The sequence below is a fragment of the Eriocheir sinensis genome, unplaced genomic scaffold (genome assembly GCF_024679095.1).
Source record: "Eriocheir sinensis breed Jianghai 21 unplaced genomic scaffold, ASM2467909v1 Scaffold640, whole genome shotgun sequence".
NCBI classification, from domain to species: Eukaryota; Metazoa; Arthropoda; class Malacostraca; order Decapoda; family Varunidae; genus Eriocheir; species Eriocheir sinensis.
Window position 1 is genome coordinate 233,842 of NW_026111988.1, and position 15,694 is coordinate 249,535.

At 44.9% G+C, this 15,694-nt stretch overlaps 2 protein-coding genes and 2 long non-coding RNA genes across 10 annotated transcripts; 3 read left to right on the forward strand and 1 right to left on the reverse strand.

Moving 5' to 3' along the window:
• Nucleotides 1-486: 486 nt before the first annotated feature.
• On the forward strand, nucleotides 487-15,107 carry LOC126993617 (probable aconitate hydratase, mitochondrial). Its single transcript, XM_050852790.1, has 6 exons — nucleotides 487-598; nucleotides 6,847-7,004; nucleotides 8,137-8,364; nucleotides 9,709-9,834; nucleotides 12,765-12,909; nucleotides 14,868-15,107. Exons 2-6 carry the CDS (start codon nucleotides 6,931-6,933, stop codon nucleotides 14,898-14,900), a joined length of 606 nt encoding a protein of 201 aa, XP_050708747.1. The 5' UTR covers nucleotides 487-598; nucleotides 6,847-6,930; the 3' UTR covers nucleotides 14,901-15,107.
• On the forward strand, nucleotides 625-3,608 carry LOC126993620 (uncharacterized). 2 transcript variants are annotated; one of them, XR_007748045.1, is made up of 3 exons: nucleotides 625-724; nucleotides 3,222-3,302; nucleotides 3,384-3,608. It is a non-coding gene; the product is annotated as an uncharacterized LOC126993620 (long non-coding RNA). The 2 variants fall into 2 exon arrangements; XR_007748044.1 differs by lacking the exon at nucleotides 625-724 and adding an exon at nucleotides 1,147-1,291 and having other exon boundaries at nucleotides 3,384-3,605.
• LOC126993619 (uncharacterized) lies at nucleotides 661-1,239 on the reverse strand. The gene is made up of 3 exons (XR_007748043.1): nucleotides 1,105-1,239; nucleotides 862-942; nucleotides 661-780 (listed from the first exon to the last, which is right to left on the reverse strand). It is a non-coding gene; the product is annotated as an uncharacterized LOC126993619 (long non-coding RNA).
• LOC126993615 (uncharacterized) lies at nucleotides 12,922-14,454 on the forward strand. Of its 6 annotated transcripts, none has more exons than XM_050852788.1 (5): nucleotides 12,922-13,299; nucleotides 13,399-13,590; nucleotides 13,690-13,788; nucleotides 13,887-14,072; nucleotides 14,265-14,454. In XM_050852788.1, exons 1-5 carry the CDS (start codon nucleotides 13,043-13,045, stop codon nucleotides 14,452-14,454), a joined length of 924 nt encoding a protein of 307 aa, XP_050708745.1. In that variant the 5' UTR covers nucleotides 12,922-13,042. The 6 variants fall into 6 exon arrangements, with proteins under 6 accessions (XP_050708745.1, XP_050708742.1, XP_050708744.1 ...); XM_050852785.1 differs by having other exon boundaries at nucleotides 12,925-13,299; nucleotides 13,399-13,497; nucleotides 13,591-13,788; XM_050852787.1 differs by having other exon boundaries at nucleotides 12,926-13,101; nucleotides 13,201-13,299; nucleotides 13,399-13,788.
• Nucleotides 15,108-15,694: the final 587 nt, after the last annotated feature.

The following is a 15,694-nucleotide window of genomic DNA, read 5'->3' on the forward strand; positions in this document are numbered from 1 at the left end:
GATGACACTTTGCCCACGAGGAACAATGGCGTAAAACTCAGATGTAGACAAGTAAATTCAGACTGCACCAAATTTTTCTTCACCAACGTTGTAGTGCGAGAATGGAATAAGCTCCCACCATCAGTGGTCCAGTGTAACACGATTGACTCCTTCAAAAATAAGCTCGACCGTCACTTCCTTCAACTTAATATTAACTAGAGTAGAAAAGCAACGTTTTGGAGTCTTCTGAATAATGTAAAATCACTTAGGTTTAAGGACAGACCACCTAGTCTGGACCATGGGGTCTGTGTGGTCTGATTTTCTATGTAAATCTATATATAAGGACATACAAAACCACGGCCTCCCTTCTCAGGACTCCTGTGACATCAAGATCAAGGTCAAGATCAACGGAAGTAAACAGAGCGACGCTGCGGAGTCTGTCACGCCGCCCACGCCCACACAGTGCCCCCACGCCTCCACGCCCATCCAGTGCCCCCACGCCTCCACGCCTCCACGCCCATCCAGTGCCCCCACGCCCACACAGTGCCCCCACGCCTCCACGCCTCCACGCCCATCCAGTGCCCCCACGCCTCCACGCCCATCCAGTGCGTATTACAAGGTTATCTATTTCAAGTTTACCTGTTTCAAGCTTTTTGTGGCTGAGGTGACAGCTTGGTAATATTCCAGAATCACACCCAAGCTTACCCATGTCAAGTTTACCTGTTTCAAGCTTTTTGTGGCTGAGGTGACAGCTTGGTAACATTCCAGAATCACACCCAAGCTTACCCATGTCAAGTTAACCTGTTTCAAGCTTTTTGTGGCTGATGTGACAGCTTGGTATTATTCCAGAATCACACCCAAGCTTACCCATGTCAAGTTTACCTGTTTCAAGCTTTTTGTGGCTGAGGTGACAGCTTGGTAACATTCCAGAATCACACCCAAGCTTACCCATGTCAAGTTAACCTGTTTCAAGCTTTTTGTGGCTGAGGTGACAGCTTGGTATTACTCCAGAATCACACCCAAGCTTACCCATGTCAAGTTAACCTGTTTCAAGCTTTTTGTGGCTGAGGTGACAGCTTGGTAACATTCCAGAATCACACCCAAGCTTACCCATGTCAATTTAACCTGTTTCAAGCTTTTTGTGGCTGAGGTGACAGCTTGGTAACATTCCAGAATCACACCCAAGCTTACCCATGTCAAGTTTACCTGTTTCAAGCTTTTTGTGGCTGAGGTGACAGCTTGGTAACATTCCAGAATCACACCCAAGCTTACCCATGTCAAGTTTACCTGTTTCAAGCTTTTTGTGGCTGAGGTGACAGCTTGGTATCATTTCAGGTTTAATCTTAGGGAGCACCACTCCAAACCAACATTCGTAGTAAATTAGCACGTGAGAGAATTTTAATGATAATGCATTTTCGTATACGTTTTACCTTGGGGAGGGGCCAGGGGGGCAAGCCTCATTAATTATAAAGTTGGGTGGCTTGGATTTTCTAAGTCCATTGTTATTGTTTCACGAGCGCCTCTATGCACAGACTGAGCCTCGTACCTGCCTTGCAGTGCACCAAACAAACTATATAGCTCCCAAGTCAGTACACGCACGGATCATTACAATTTTGGACATAAAACAGTCTCTATGATTTCTATGTTATTTTCTTGGCTATATTAAAGCACATAATGGCACAAGTATTTGTATTTTATAATTTTAAAAGATTATATTCAGGATGTATAGCTCTGTGGGTTGTATTGCGCGGGCAGCACCACGTAGGCATGTTTGCAGTCAATTTTCATCATGATGGATGGACCAGAGTCTCACTCTCTCACTCAAAATATCATTGTACTTCACCTCTCAGTAAGTGTTGACTGACTATTCAACCTCTTTATTGGTATGCATGTAGTTAGACAAAAGGACCGATTACTATCCAAAATTGAATGGAATAGTGACCCGGCGTGTGACGTGTGCGTTTTGTGAATAGCGGTCGCATGAAGCTTGTCACGTGTCACAAACCAACTGGATATTGTTGGACGCGCGTACTCATAGTTTCAGTAAAGTGGAGGCCAGGGTGATGCGTAGCAATCGTTAGGTCACTAACGGCTCATATATGACAGCTGTCACAAATCTGTTGCATTTTGTACCCCAAACTACTCGCTAACAATGATCCACCATCAACTTACAAGAAGTGGATGGGTTAACTGTCAGTACTGTACCATATGTTTTTATGAAACATGACATTTCCCAAGAGTTGCTCAATTACACGGATTGGGGCGGCGGCGGTGGGGGGTGGGGGGGTTCCATTACAGTGACCATCCAATTACGCGCCCGACACTCCTCAACAGACCCGCTGCGGCGGCTGGTATGTTATATTGGAATAAATTACAAGAGTATACGTTAGGGACTTTCCTTACTTTAGACTAGGGAATTTTCCCTATATTTGATTTTTTTAGGGACATTTTGGAAGGCAATTTTTCAGTGATTTGTCCTTCCACCACCAAAACAACGGTTCCCTACAAGGATTGATGAAGCTAACCGATGGGTTAGGAATAGTTTTAGTACCGTGCCAGTATTTCAATCCATTACCTACCTTACCAAACAACACTAGCTATTCATATATCTTTTCTACAAATGTTCAACAACCATGGAAACGCTTTCAAAATCCAATTCAAGGACTATTTATTATTGAAAATATGGGATAATATTGACAAAGTGCAGCCTCCTGTGGCGGCGGCGACGGTGGTGCAACCGGTGTTGAGAAATACCTCTTCGCAGAAAGAAGTCGCATATATATGTGGGTCGAGGGGGGCGAAGCTCCCCTCATCAGCAGGTCGTAAAGTTCGGTTGGAGTAGTTTAAATATATTTGACATGCGGCGTGGCCCGTCAGAAATTACGCAGCGCGGGTGGGGTGGGGGGGGCCACTTTGCCCACCATCCAATGACATGCCCGACATTCGTCAACAGACCGAATGCTAGGTCATATTGGAATAGACTACAAGAGTATGCGTTAGGAACTTTCCCTACTTTTGAGATTTTTCTAGGAAATTTTGGAAGCCTATTTTCAGTGATTTGGGCTTCCTCCAAAACCCCGGTTCCCACAGGTCCCCAGGCTTGTCTTGGCGGGGTAGGGGCTGGGGTGTTGGAGGTGGAGGTACTTTTAAGATTTACTGAGGTGACAGATAGGTAATATTCCAGAATCACACCCAAGCTTACCCATGTCAAGTTTACCTGTTTCAAGATTTTTGTGGCTGAGGTGACAGCTTGGTAATATTCCAGAATCACACCCAAGCTTACCCATGTCAAGTTTACCTGTTTCAAGCTTTTTGTGGCTGAGGTGACAGCTTGGTAATATTCCAGAATCACACCCAAGCTTACCCATGTCAAGTTTACCTATTACAAGTTTTTTGTGGCTGAGGTGACAGCTTGGTAATATTCCAGAATCACACCCAAGCTTACCCATGTCAAGTTTACCTATTACAAGCTTTTTGTGGCTGAGGTGACAGCTTGGTAATATTCCAGAATCACACCCAAGCTTACCCATGTCAAGTTTACCTGTTTCAAGCTTTTTGTGGCTGAGGTGACAGCTCTGTAATATTCCAGAATCACACCCAAGCTTACCCATGTCAAGTTTACCTGTTTCAAGCTTTTTGTGGCTGAGGTGACAGCTTGGTAATATTCCAGAATCACACCCAAGCTTACCCATGTCAAGTTTACCTGTTTCAAGCTTTTTGTGGCTGAGGTGACAGCTCTGTAATATTCCAGAATCACACCCAAGCTTACCCATGTCAAGTTTACCTGTTTCAAGCTTTTTGTGGCTGAGGTGACAGCTTGGTAATATTCCAGAATCACACCCAAGCTTAACCATGTCAAGTTTACCTGTTTCCGTTCAACTGTGATGAGGTTTCAGGCCCTGTCCACCTCCAGCAGCGCTCCACAGGGCCGCCAACATTACAACAGTAACATTAGCACCTAAAGTTGTCCTCAATCCTCACCAGGGTTGTTGATTTTTTTTAAATGAAAAAAATGGATTTTTTTTATTCAAATCAGATTTTTTTATCTAAGTTGATTTTATATATTTTTTTATAAATGAAAATAATTAAATGAATGTAAACCTCAATATTGTCTACATTAGTTTAAAACACATGTTGAAGTAACCTGGCTGGCTGTTTGAGCCAGGCCTAAGACTGACCAGCTGCAGCCAGCCAGCCAGCCAGCCTTGGCCAGCACCACACCACAACTCTGTCTAGTCTCCTAACAGTCTAACCAGATCATGTCATGTTTTGGACATGTCCTCACTGAAATTGCTCAAAGAAAAATGACTGCAGCTTCAAATCAAAGTATCAGAAAAGACTGTGGATGATCTATGTGTGTATGTGAAGTGATTCTTTGAAAAATAGGAGAATATGTTTCAATTATTTCCTTTACTGCAACCCTGATCCTCACGTTTGTAAAGTCATAGGATTTAGTGAATAAGTGAGTCTTCAGCGCTTTCTTGAAGATTGCCAGACTGCCACTGTTCTTAACCCGTAGAGCACCGTTGACGCGTCTCACGCGTTAAAAGCGATTTGCAATCATATACCGTTGACGCGTCAGACGCGTTTGCAAATTTCCATAATTAATTGCAATTGAAAGGACGCTCCCGTGTGCATCTATACGCTCATATGGGTCAGAGCGTCGACTTGTGAGTCAGCCTAGCCTCTCCCAGGCCAATATGCCCCCAGGGGTGACGTCGACCCACATGGAAAGTGAATTTGGGCGTGTGACACGAACGAAATCAAGTCCGAAACAAAGTGACAGACTGTGGTGAGAGAAGTCCTTCATCAGCACACTGTCAGTAGACTGTCAGCACACTGTCAGCAGACTGTCAGCACACTGTCAGTAGACTGTCAGCACACTGTCAGACTGTCAGCACATTGTCAGTAGACTGACACCACGTCATCAGCACACTGTCACCCCGTCATCAGAACACCATCAGCACACTGTCAGCACCTCTTCAACCCCGTAACAGTCTGCCTGGTAAGCCATTTTTCGTGTATTTCCGGATATTTTCCTCGGCCAGTTTTCCGCCATGGTGCGGTGCACACCTTTGGGCAGAGTTGCCTTTGTCTGGGGTGTGCGTGTCCTCAAAGTCGCCTTTCTCAACTCTTCTGCCCATGACCGGAAGATTACCAAAATGAGACGGCTTTTTCAACTTCCCAAAGTCAAAAACATGACATAGGGAGTTTGTTGATGAAGGTGGCGATAAAACAACAGTTCTTGCTAGTTTGTGTTTGTGGTTTATGAAGCCAGTGTGTTCATTTTGTAGTCTTTCTAAAGTGAGGAAAGTGATCGGCTTAAATAGCTTGTTGAGCCGTGCGTCCTTGTTTAATCCCTTGACTGTGGATTTCCCACAATAAGACATCACCAAGCTACAGGAATGTAACAAAAGGGGGCTGCTACAATTCACTGAAGGAAAATGTAAAGTCATCCACCTTCGGAGGGGATATCCAACACAAAATATTGACAAATGGCATCGTTTGAATTGTTTCTAACGATGGCGATGATGTTTTCATTCCGGGAAGTTCTTGCTTATCATACAGTGATGCTTTAACATGGTCTGGGGTGCAACAGTAACACAACAGTGACCTCGTGAGCTCTATGTCCACCCCCACCTGGCAGGGTTACCCACAGGAAGCTCAGGAAATGGTCATCGCCATAGGTTTATGGAGGTGCGGCCAGCAGAACAGTGGCTGCACCCAGCCCAAGAATTGGGGGAATTCTTTAAAATCTGACACACCAGAACAAGAAACGTAAGAATTTTGCAAGATTTTGGGTCAGTTCTTACTCGGTCTCGGGTAATTCTTGGTTCTAGTCTCAGTCCGCGTTGTAAACTCATAGAAATAGCATCCGTGCGCTTGTGTCATGTTTTCAGCACTACAGTGTCACTTTTGTGCTTTAACCCGCTAGCAGCGACGGGTCAGATTTGTGGCTTTACCGTGTAGCAGCGACGGCTAAATTTGTGGCTTTACCATGTAGCAGCGACGGCCAAAATTTGTGGCTTTACCGTGTAGCAGCGACGGGCCAAATTTGTGGCTTTACCGTAGCAGCGACGGCCAAATTGTGGCTTTACCGTGTAGCAGCGACGGGCCAAATTTGGCGACTACCGTGTGGCTTTACGCAGCGACGGGCCAAATTTGTGGCTTTACCGTGTAGCAGCGACGGGCCAAATTTGTGGCTTTACCGTGTAGCAGCGACGGGCCAAATTTGTGGCTTTACCGTGTAGCAGCGACGGGCCAAATTTGAGGCTTTACCATGTAGCAGCGACGGGCCAAATTTGTGGCTTTACCGTGTAGCAGCGACGGGCCAAATTTGTTGCTTTACCGTGTAGCAGCGACGGGCCAAATTTGTGGCTTTACCATGTAGCAGCGACGGGCCAAATTTGTGGCTTTACCGTGTAGCAGCGACGGGCCAAATTTGTGGCTTTACCGTGTAGCAGCGACGGGCCAAATTTGTGGCTTTACCGTGTAGCAGCGACGGGCCAAATTTGTGGCTTTACCGTGTAGCAGCGACGGGCCAAATTTGTGGCTTTACCGTGTAGCAGCGACGGGCCAAATTTGTGGCTTTACCGTGTAGCAGCGACGGGCCAAATTTGTGGCTTTACCATGTAGCAGCGACGGGCCAAATTTGTGCCATGATATAAACCCCCCAAAATAGATGATACATAATCTGATCACAAATGCTTTGATATATATATTATGAAATGGTTTGTGTGAGTGATGATTTCTCCTCATTTTTCTTGCTTAGAGGGACCATTAAGAAACATGATCCCCGCTGCTACTGGGTTAATAATGTCTATGTTCCAATATGCTGTATGTTGACATGTTCGTCCTCCCCCACAGAGTGTTAGGAGTGTTGTCCGTGGCCAGGTCCAGGCACGATGCTTCCACGTCTCCCCGCTGATCTCTACGGCCCAGAAGGTGGCCATGTCCCACCTGGACCCTGGCTCGGAGATGCCCTACCCCAAGCTGCAGGCCAACTTAGATATCGTCCAACAAAGGTGTGTGAAAGGCTTTGAAGCTGACCCAATGTGAAATGTTTGTTCATAAATATGTAATTTTTAAGAATACATCAAATCCTCCTCTCTTCCCCTTACTAATAGTCTTCTACCTCTTAAATATCGAGGGGCTTCATGGTGCAGTGGTTAGCACACTCGCCTCACAACCGAGAGAGCCTGGGTTCGATTCCCGGGCGGAGTGGAAAAATTTGAGCGGGTTTTCCGATACCCTACGTAGCCCCTGTCCACCCAGCAGTGTACCAGGTATTAATCGGGGGTTGTGTCCCGTCTCCTGGGGTCTGTTCTCTTCTCCTATAATTCCTTCCCCTTCTGTCTCTCCGGCATATGACCACGGATGTTGCGCCCACTAAACCAAACTTTCTACTTTTTTTAAAATTCCGCTGCCATGTTGCCTCTCTTTCTATCTTCTATCGATATTTCCACGCTGACTGCTCTTCTGAACTTACTAACTGCATGCCTCCCCCCCTCCCGCGGCCCCGCTGCACACGACTTTCTACTCATGCTCATCCCTATACTGTCCAAACCCTTTAAGCAAGAGTTAACCAGCATCTTCACTCTTTCATCCCTATACTGTCCAAACCCCTTATGCAAGAGTTAACCAGCATTTTCACTCTTTCATCCCTATACTGTCCAAACCCCTTATGCAAGAGTTAACCAGCATCTTCACTCTTTCATCCCTATACTGTCCAAACCCCTTATGCAAGAGTTAACCAGCATCTTCACTCTTTCATCCCTATACTGTCCAAACCCCTTATGCAAGAGTTAACCAGCATCTTCACTCTTTCATCCCTATACTGTCCAAACCCCTTATGCAAGAGTTAACCAGCATCTTCACTCTTTCATCCCTATACTGTCCAAACCCCTTATGCAAGAGTTAACCAGCATCTTCACTCTTTCATCCCTATACTGTCCAAACCCCTTATGCAAGAGTGTTTCCCATGTGGTATTGATGTGCTGGATATCCCCTCCCAAGGTACAGGACTTAACATTTTTTTTCATTGAATTGTAGCAGACACTTTTTGCTCCACTCCTGTAGCTTGGTGATGTCTTCTTGTAGGAAATCCGCAGCCAAGGAGTTAACCAATCTTTCTAAGGCTGTTTCTTCCCCTTCCAGGCTGAACCGCCCTCTCACCCTCTCGGAAAAAGTGCTGTACTCTCATCTGTCCGATCCTTCAACCAAGAAATCGTCCGAGGTGAGTCCCACTACCTCAAGCTCCACCCAGACCGCGTTGCAATGCAGGACGCCACAGCACAGATGGCCGTGCTTCAGTTCATTAGCTCTGGACTGCCCAGGGTCACCGTACCATCAACCATCCACTGTGACCATCTTATTCAAGTACAGGTGAGGAAGCATTCTCTTTTTTTTCTTTTTTTTTTTACAGCAAAGGAGACAGCTCAAGGGCACACAAAAAAGGAAACAATAGAATGCAGCACAGCAATTGAGAATACACACAGTGGAAATGAGTTATTATATAAGATATGGTGTGTCAGGATGGGATGGGGGGGGCTTCGTGGTGCAGTGGTTAGCACACTCGCCTCACAACCGAGAGAGCCCAGGTTCAATTCCCGGGCGGAGTGGAAAAATTTGAGCGGGTTTTCCGATACCCTATGTAGCCCCTGTCCACCCAGCGGTGTACCAGGTATTAATCGGGGGTTGTGTCCCGTCTCCTGGGGTCTGTTCCCTTCTCCTATGATTCCTTCCCCTTCTGTCTCTCTTCGGCATATGACCACAGATGTTGTGCCGACTAAACCAAACTTTCCAACTGTTCCCTTCTCCTATACTTCCTTCCCTCTTCTGTTTCCCTTCTCCTATAATTCCATCCCCCTTCTGTCTCTCTCCGGCATATGACCACAGATGTTGCGCTGACTAAACCAAACTTTCCAACTGTTCCCTTCTCCTATAATTCCTTCCCCTTCTGTCTCTCTCCAGCATATGACCACAGATGTTGCGCCCACTAAACCAAACTTTCCAATTGTTCCCTTCTCCTATAATTCCTTCCCCTTCTGTCTCTCTCCGGCATATGACCACAGATGTTGCGCCGACTAAACCAAACTTTCCAACTGTTCCCTTCTCCTATAATTCCTTCCCCTTCTGTCTCTCTCCGGCATACGACCACAGATGTTGCTCCCACTAAACCAAACTTTCCAACTGTTCCCTTCTCCTATAATTCCTTCCCCATCTGTCTCTCTCCAGCATACGACCACAGATATTGCTCCCACTAAACCAAACTTTCCAACTGTTCCCTTCTCCTATAAATCCTTCCCCGCCTGTCTGTCTCCGGCATATAACCACAAATGTTGCGCCGACTAAACCAAACTTTCCAACTGTTTCCTTCTCCTATAATTCCTTCCCTCTTCTGTTTCCCTTCTCCTATAATTCCTTCCCCCTTCTGTCTCTCTCCGGCATATGACCACAGATGTTGCGCCCACTAAACCAAACTTTCCAACTGTTCCCTTTTCCTATAATTCCTTCCCCGCCTGTCTATCTCCGGCATATAACCACAGATGTTGCGCCGACTAAACCAAACTTTCCAACTTTTCCTTTGTGAATCTGTAGCTTGTGATTCTCCAAGATTACATTTCTTCATTGAATTGTAGCAGCCACTTTTTGTTCCATTTCTGTAGCTTGGCGAGGTGTTCTTGTAGGAAATCCACAGTCAAGGTGTTAACACTGCCTGACTTACAGATCGATGGCCCTCAGGATCTCCAGCGAGCCATTGAAATCAGCAAAGAGGTCTACAATTTCCCGGCTACTGCTGGGGCCAAGTATGGAGTTGGATTCTGGAAGCCTGGCTCTGGGATTATTCATCAGGTGGGTCACAAGGAATCACAGCTGTTACTTAAGAACATAAGAACGCAGGAGTCTGCAAGAGGCCGGTAGGCCTGTACGAGGCAGCTCCTTTGACCCTAAGCTCCCGTGTATCTAACCCCACCTAATATCGCTGTCCATGAATTTATCTAGTCTATTTTTTAATGTGACAATTGTATTGGCACTCACCACATGACTGCTAAGCCTATTCCACTCATCCACCACCCTGTTAGTAAACCAATTTTTGCCTATGTCCCTGTTGAATCTGAATTTATCCAGTTTAAACCCGTTACTTCGTGTCCTACCCGGTTCTCTTACCAACAAAACCTTATGAATGTCTCCCTTATTAAAGCCCTTCATCCATTTATAAACCTCGATCATGTCTCCACGCACCCTTCGCCTTTGTGTATTTATATATTTTTCACAAGAGAGGAGACAGCTCAGGGGCAACAAAATACCCCACTTATATGTGCTTGGGGACTTTTTACGGTTCACAGCAGAATTGTTTCCCCCTAAAAGTCATCTCAAAACCTCCCTTGTTGAGGTGCAGAGATTTTATTCCTTCATATATATGTTACAGTAAGATTGTGAAACTTGGGATTTCGTGAAATCCCTAAAACTTTCAGGGAATTCGTGAAATTACTGTTTCACTTAGGGACTTCATGAAATTACTAAAATATCTAGGGATTTGATGTATTTACTGAAATGATACTACAGTTATTTCATGAAATCCCTGATGATAGTAAATGCTTCATGAAACTACTAAAATATTTAGGGATTTGATGTATTTACTGAAATGATACTACAGTTATTTCATGAAATCCCTGATGATTGTAAATGCTTCATGAAACTACTAAAATATTTAGGGATTTGATGTATTTACTGAAATGATACTTCAGTTATTTCATGAAATCCCTGATGATTGTAAATACATAGAGCAACAGAAGATTTATTTTGAAATTTTATTCATAAATCATATCATATCATAAAAATCATGTATAAAATCAAGTAGAATGTATTAGTATAACATTCATGTTATTTTGCAATGCAAGAATAGACTGATTCAGCATGCTCTACCGTCCCTGTATTTAGCTGTGGTTGTGTTTCAAAAGCAATCTGAAACAAACAAACAAACTGAATAAACAAACTGTGTAAAGTTCAAGCAACAAACTGTGTAGAGTTCAAGTGATGATCAAAAGTAGCCTTGTTAGGTTAATTGTGTTAATATGTGTTATGCCACACTTGCAGTCAAACTTTGGGTTAAGACAGACACAATCACTTAAAGTTAACACTGGCCTTTAATAGTAAGTTGTAACCCTCCACCACACAGCAGCACACGCACACCTGTTCACTAGGCAGCGCATCATTATTTACACTGACAGGTCTAGAAGCAAGTTTTCCAACCACTGAAGTTCCAATTCTAGAAGCAAGTTTTCCAACCACTGAAGTTCCAATTCTAGAAGCAAGTTTTCCAACCACTGAAGTTCCAATTCTAGAAGCAAGTTTTAGAACCACTGAAGTTCCAATTCTAGAAGCAAGTTTTAGAACCACTGAAGTTCCAATTCTAGAAGCAAGTTTTAGAACCACTGAAGTTCCGAGCATTCCATCTGTAAGTTGAGAGTGGTTTGAAAGATCAAGTGGTTGGAGCGCCCTGTACAGTTATTCACCACCACCTGCTCAAGGACTATCAGCCATGGCTGTACATTTTGTTTACTCATGACGATGCTTTGAGGTGACGAGGGTTTGCAGTGAAACCAGTAAATACATGAAATCCATAAATATTTCAGTAATTTCATGAAGTCCCGAAGTGAAACAGTAATTTCACGAATTCTCTGAAAGTTCTTGGGATTTCACGAAATCCCTAGTTTCACAATCTTACTGTAACATACATACATGAATTGATGCATACAGTAAGGGTTGTATCATAAGACATTTCGGTGCCCAAGAACACCTAATTGACAAGCTTTCGTGGGAGTTGTGGGCATTTCCAGGAGTAGTTCTATGACCCTGGTGGTGGTGTGACCCTTCTTCTGTACTGTGAACCTAGAAACACATATTTGACAAGGCTTTCATAGGAGTTATGGGCATTTCCAGGAGTAGTTCTATGACCCTGATGGTGGTGTGACCCTTCTTCTGTACTGTGAACCTAGAAACACATATTTGACAAGGCTTTCATAGGAGTTATGGGCATTTCCAGGAGTAGTTTTATGACCCTGGTGGTGGTGTGAGCCTTCTTCTGTACTGTGAACCTAGAAACACATATTTGACAAGGCTTTTGTAGGAGTTATGGGCATTTCCAGGAGTAGTTTTATGACCCTGGTGGTGGTGTGACCCTTCTTCTGTACTGTGAACCTAGAAACACATATTTGACAAAGCTTTCGTGGGAGTTGTGGGCATTTCCAGGAGTAGTTCTATGACCCTGGTGGTGGTGTGACCCTTCTTCTGTACTGTGAACCTAGAAACACATATTTGACAAGGCTTTCGTGGGAGTTGTGGGCATTTCCAGGAGTAGTTCTATGACCCTGGTGGTGGTGTGACCCTTCTTCTGTACTGTGAACCTAGAAACACACATTTGACAAGGCTTTCATAGGAGTTATGGGCATTTCCATTAGTAGTTTTATGACCCTGGTGGTGGTCTGACCCTTCTTCTGTACCATGAACCTCAAGAAACACTTGTTAGAACCAAGAGAGCCCGGGTTCAATTCCCGGGCGGAGTGGAAAAATTTGGGCGGCTTTTCCAATACCCTACGCCCCTGTCCACCCAGCAGTGTACCAGGTATTAATCAGGGGTTGTGTCCCGTCTCCTGGGGTCTGTTCCCTTCCCCTATAATTCCTTCCCCTTCTGCCTCCCTCCGGCATATGACCACAGATGTTGCGCCGACTAAACCAAACTTTCCTCTGTAAATGCACTAATACTAAACGACCTATTTCAGATCATTTTGGAGAACTACGCTTTCCCCGGGCACTGATTCTCACACGCCCAACGTAGGTGGTCTTGGAGGCCTGTGCATTGGTGTGGGTGGTGCCGATGCTGTTGATGTTATGGCCGACATTTCCTGGGAGCTGAAGTGCCCTAAGGTTTGTAATGAAGAGTTTTATCCTTGTAGTGACCAATGGATTAGGTGGCTCTGTATCTCTTCAAACCTGGCTGTTATGATTAGCATGGATTTGGCCTTTCTCTGCCTCTGTGGTGGATAGTGGAGTGTTTCCCATGTGGTATTGGTGTGCTGGATATCCCTTCACTGGTAGCCTGGTAACATACACTCCCAGGTCTTTCTCTGCCTCTGTGGTGGATAGTGGAGTGTTTCCCATGTGGTATTGGTGTGCTGGATATCCCTTCATTGGTAGCCTGGTAACATACACTCCCAGGTCTTTCTCTGCCTCTGTGGTGGATAGTGGAGTGTTTCCCATGTGGTATTGGTGTGCTGGATATCCCTTCACTGGTAGCCTAGTAACATACACTCCCAGGTCTTTCTCTGCCTCTGTGGTGGATAGTGGAGTGTTTCCCATGTGGTATTGGTGTGCTGGATATCCCTTCACGTGTAGCCTGGTAACATACACTCCCAGGTCTTTCTCTGCCTCTGTGGTGGATAGTGGAGTGTTTCCCATGTGGTATTGGTGTGCTGGATATCCCTTCACTGGTAGCCTGGTAACATACACTCCCAGGTCTTTCTCTGTGGTGGATAGTGGAGTGTTTCCCATGTGGTATTGGTGTGCTGGATATCCCTTCACTGGTAGCCTGGTAACATACACTCCCAGGTCTTTCTCTGCCTCTGTGGTGGATAGTGGAGTGTTTCCCATGTGGTATTGGTGTGCTGGATATCCCTTCACTGGTAGCCTGGTAACATATACTCCCAGGTCTTTCTCTGCCTCTGTGGTGGATAGTGGAGTGTTTCCCATGTGGTATTGGTGTGCTGGATATCCCTTCACTGGTAGCCTGGTAACATACACTCCCAGGTCTTTCTCTGCCTCTGTGGTGGATAGTGGAGTGTTTCCCATGTGGTATTGGTGTGCTGGATATCCTTCACTGGTAGCCTGGTAACATACACTCCCAGGTCTTTCTCTGTGGTGGATAGTGGAGTGTTTCCCATGTGGTATTGGTGTGCTGGATATCCCTTCACTGGTAGCCTGGTAACATACACTCCCAGGTCTTTCTCTGTGGTGGATAGTGGAGTGTTTCCCATGTGGTATTGGTGTGCTGGTTATCCCTTCACTGGTAGCCTGGTAACATACACTCCCAGGTCTTTCTCTGTGGTGGATAGTGGAGTGTTTCCCATGTGGTATTGGTGTGCTGGATATCCCTTCACTGGTAACCTGGTAACATACACTCCCAGGTCTTTCTCTGCCTCTGTGGTGGATAGTGGAGTGTTTCCCATGTGGTATTGGTGTGCTGGATATCCCTTCACTGGTAGCCTGGTAACATACACTCCCAGGTCTTTGTCTGCCCCTGTGGTGGATAGTGGAGTGCTTCCCATGTGGTATTGGTGTGCTGGGTATCCCCTCCCAAGGTGCAAGACATTAGATTTTCCTTCATTGAATTGTAGCAGACACTTTTTGATCCATTGCTGTAGCTTGGAAATGTTGTCTTGTAGGAAATCTGCAGTCAAGGAGTTGAGTATATAGTGTTGGGCTTTGTGCTGTAGTACATTATATCTATCTATCTATATGAGAGAGAGAGAGAGAGAGAGAGAGAGAGAGAGATTTGTGACTGACTCTCTCATGTTATAATAATATCTGTCTCATACTATAACAATATAACTCTTTCCTTAGGTAACTTACTTAATTAATAATGTCTTGTGCTTTACCTGTCTATTTGAGCATGTGTGTGTGTGTGTGTGTGTGTGTGTGTGTGTGTGTAAGGCTGTCAGTTCTACTCTCTCTAAATGTATGTTTCTCTCTCTCTCTCTCTCTCTCTCTCCTACTTACTCTTCCTCCTCCGTTCATCAAATTTATACCCATTTCCTTCCTTCCTTTCCTCTCCTTCCTTAAATCTCTCTCTTCCATTTCATTCCATTAATAAAAATTTGTATTCACAGATTCGGAGGAAGAAGAAGAGGAGGAAGAGATAACAAGAGGAACAGAAGAAGGAGAAGAAGAAGTAATCTCTCTCTCTCTCTCTCTCTCTCTCTCTCTCTCTCTCTCTCTCTCTCTCTCTCTCTCTCTCTCTCTCTCTCTCTCTCTCTCTCTCACACACACACACACACACACACACACACACACACACACAGTAAAACACAATTTCTTCATAATTTCAAAAACTTTATTAATATATATTTTGACAACGTTCAATCAGGTTCCACAGACTGGCTCCTCCCCGAACCCTTCTGTGGGGGCATAATTTGAGCCCCATAGAAGGCCGGGGGAAGATCTCGCCTATGGAACCTTATACACAGACATACATATATACACACAGAGAGTACCTCCTCTCTCTCTTTCCTCCTCCTCCTCCTCTTGATGTGGCAGTGTCAGGAGAAGAGATCACCTGGGAGACTGAACAAGTCCTGGAGATGTTCAAGAAGGAATATATATATATATATATATATATATATATATATATATATATATATATATATATATATATATATATATATATATATATATATATATATATATATATATATCACCTCACCACAGCCCACAGGACCCCACAGGATGTCTCACCACAGGATGTTGACAATCCCAGACACATACCCCCAGCCACATAAAAGGACCCCCCCTCTCAGGTCACAAGGTCAACAGGATGTCACCCTACAGACACATGCCCTCTTAGACAGCAACCCAACCCACACCATAGATAGCCACATGACCTCCCCTGTGTGTGTGTGTGTGTGTGTGTGTGTGCTGTTGATAAATAAAGATGGAC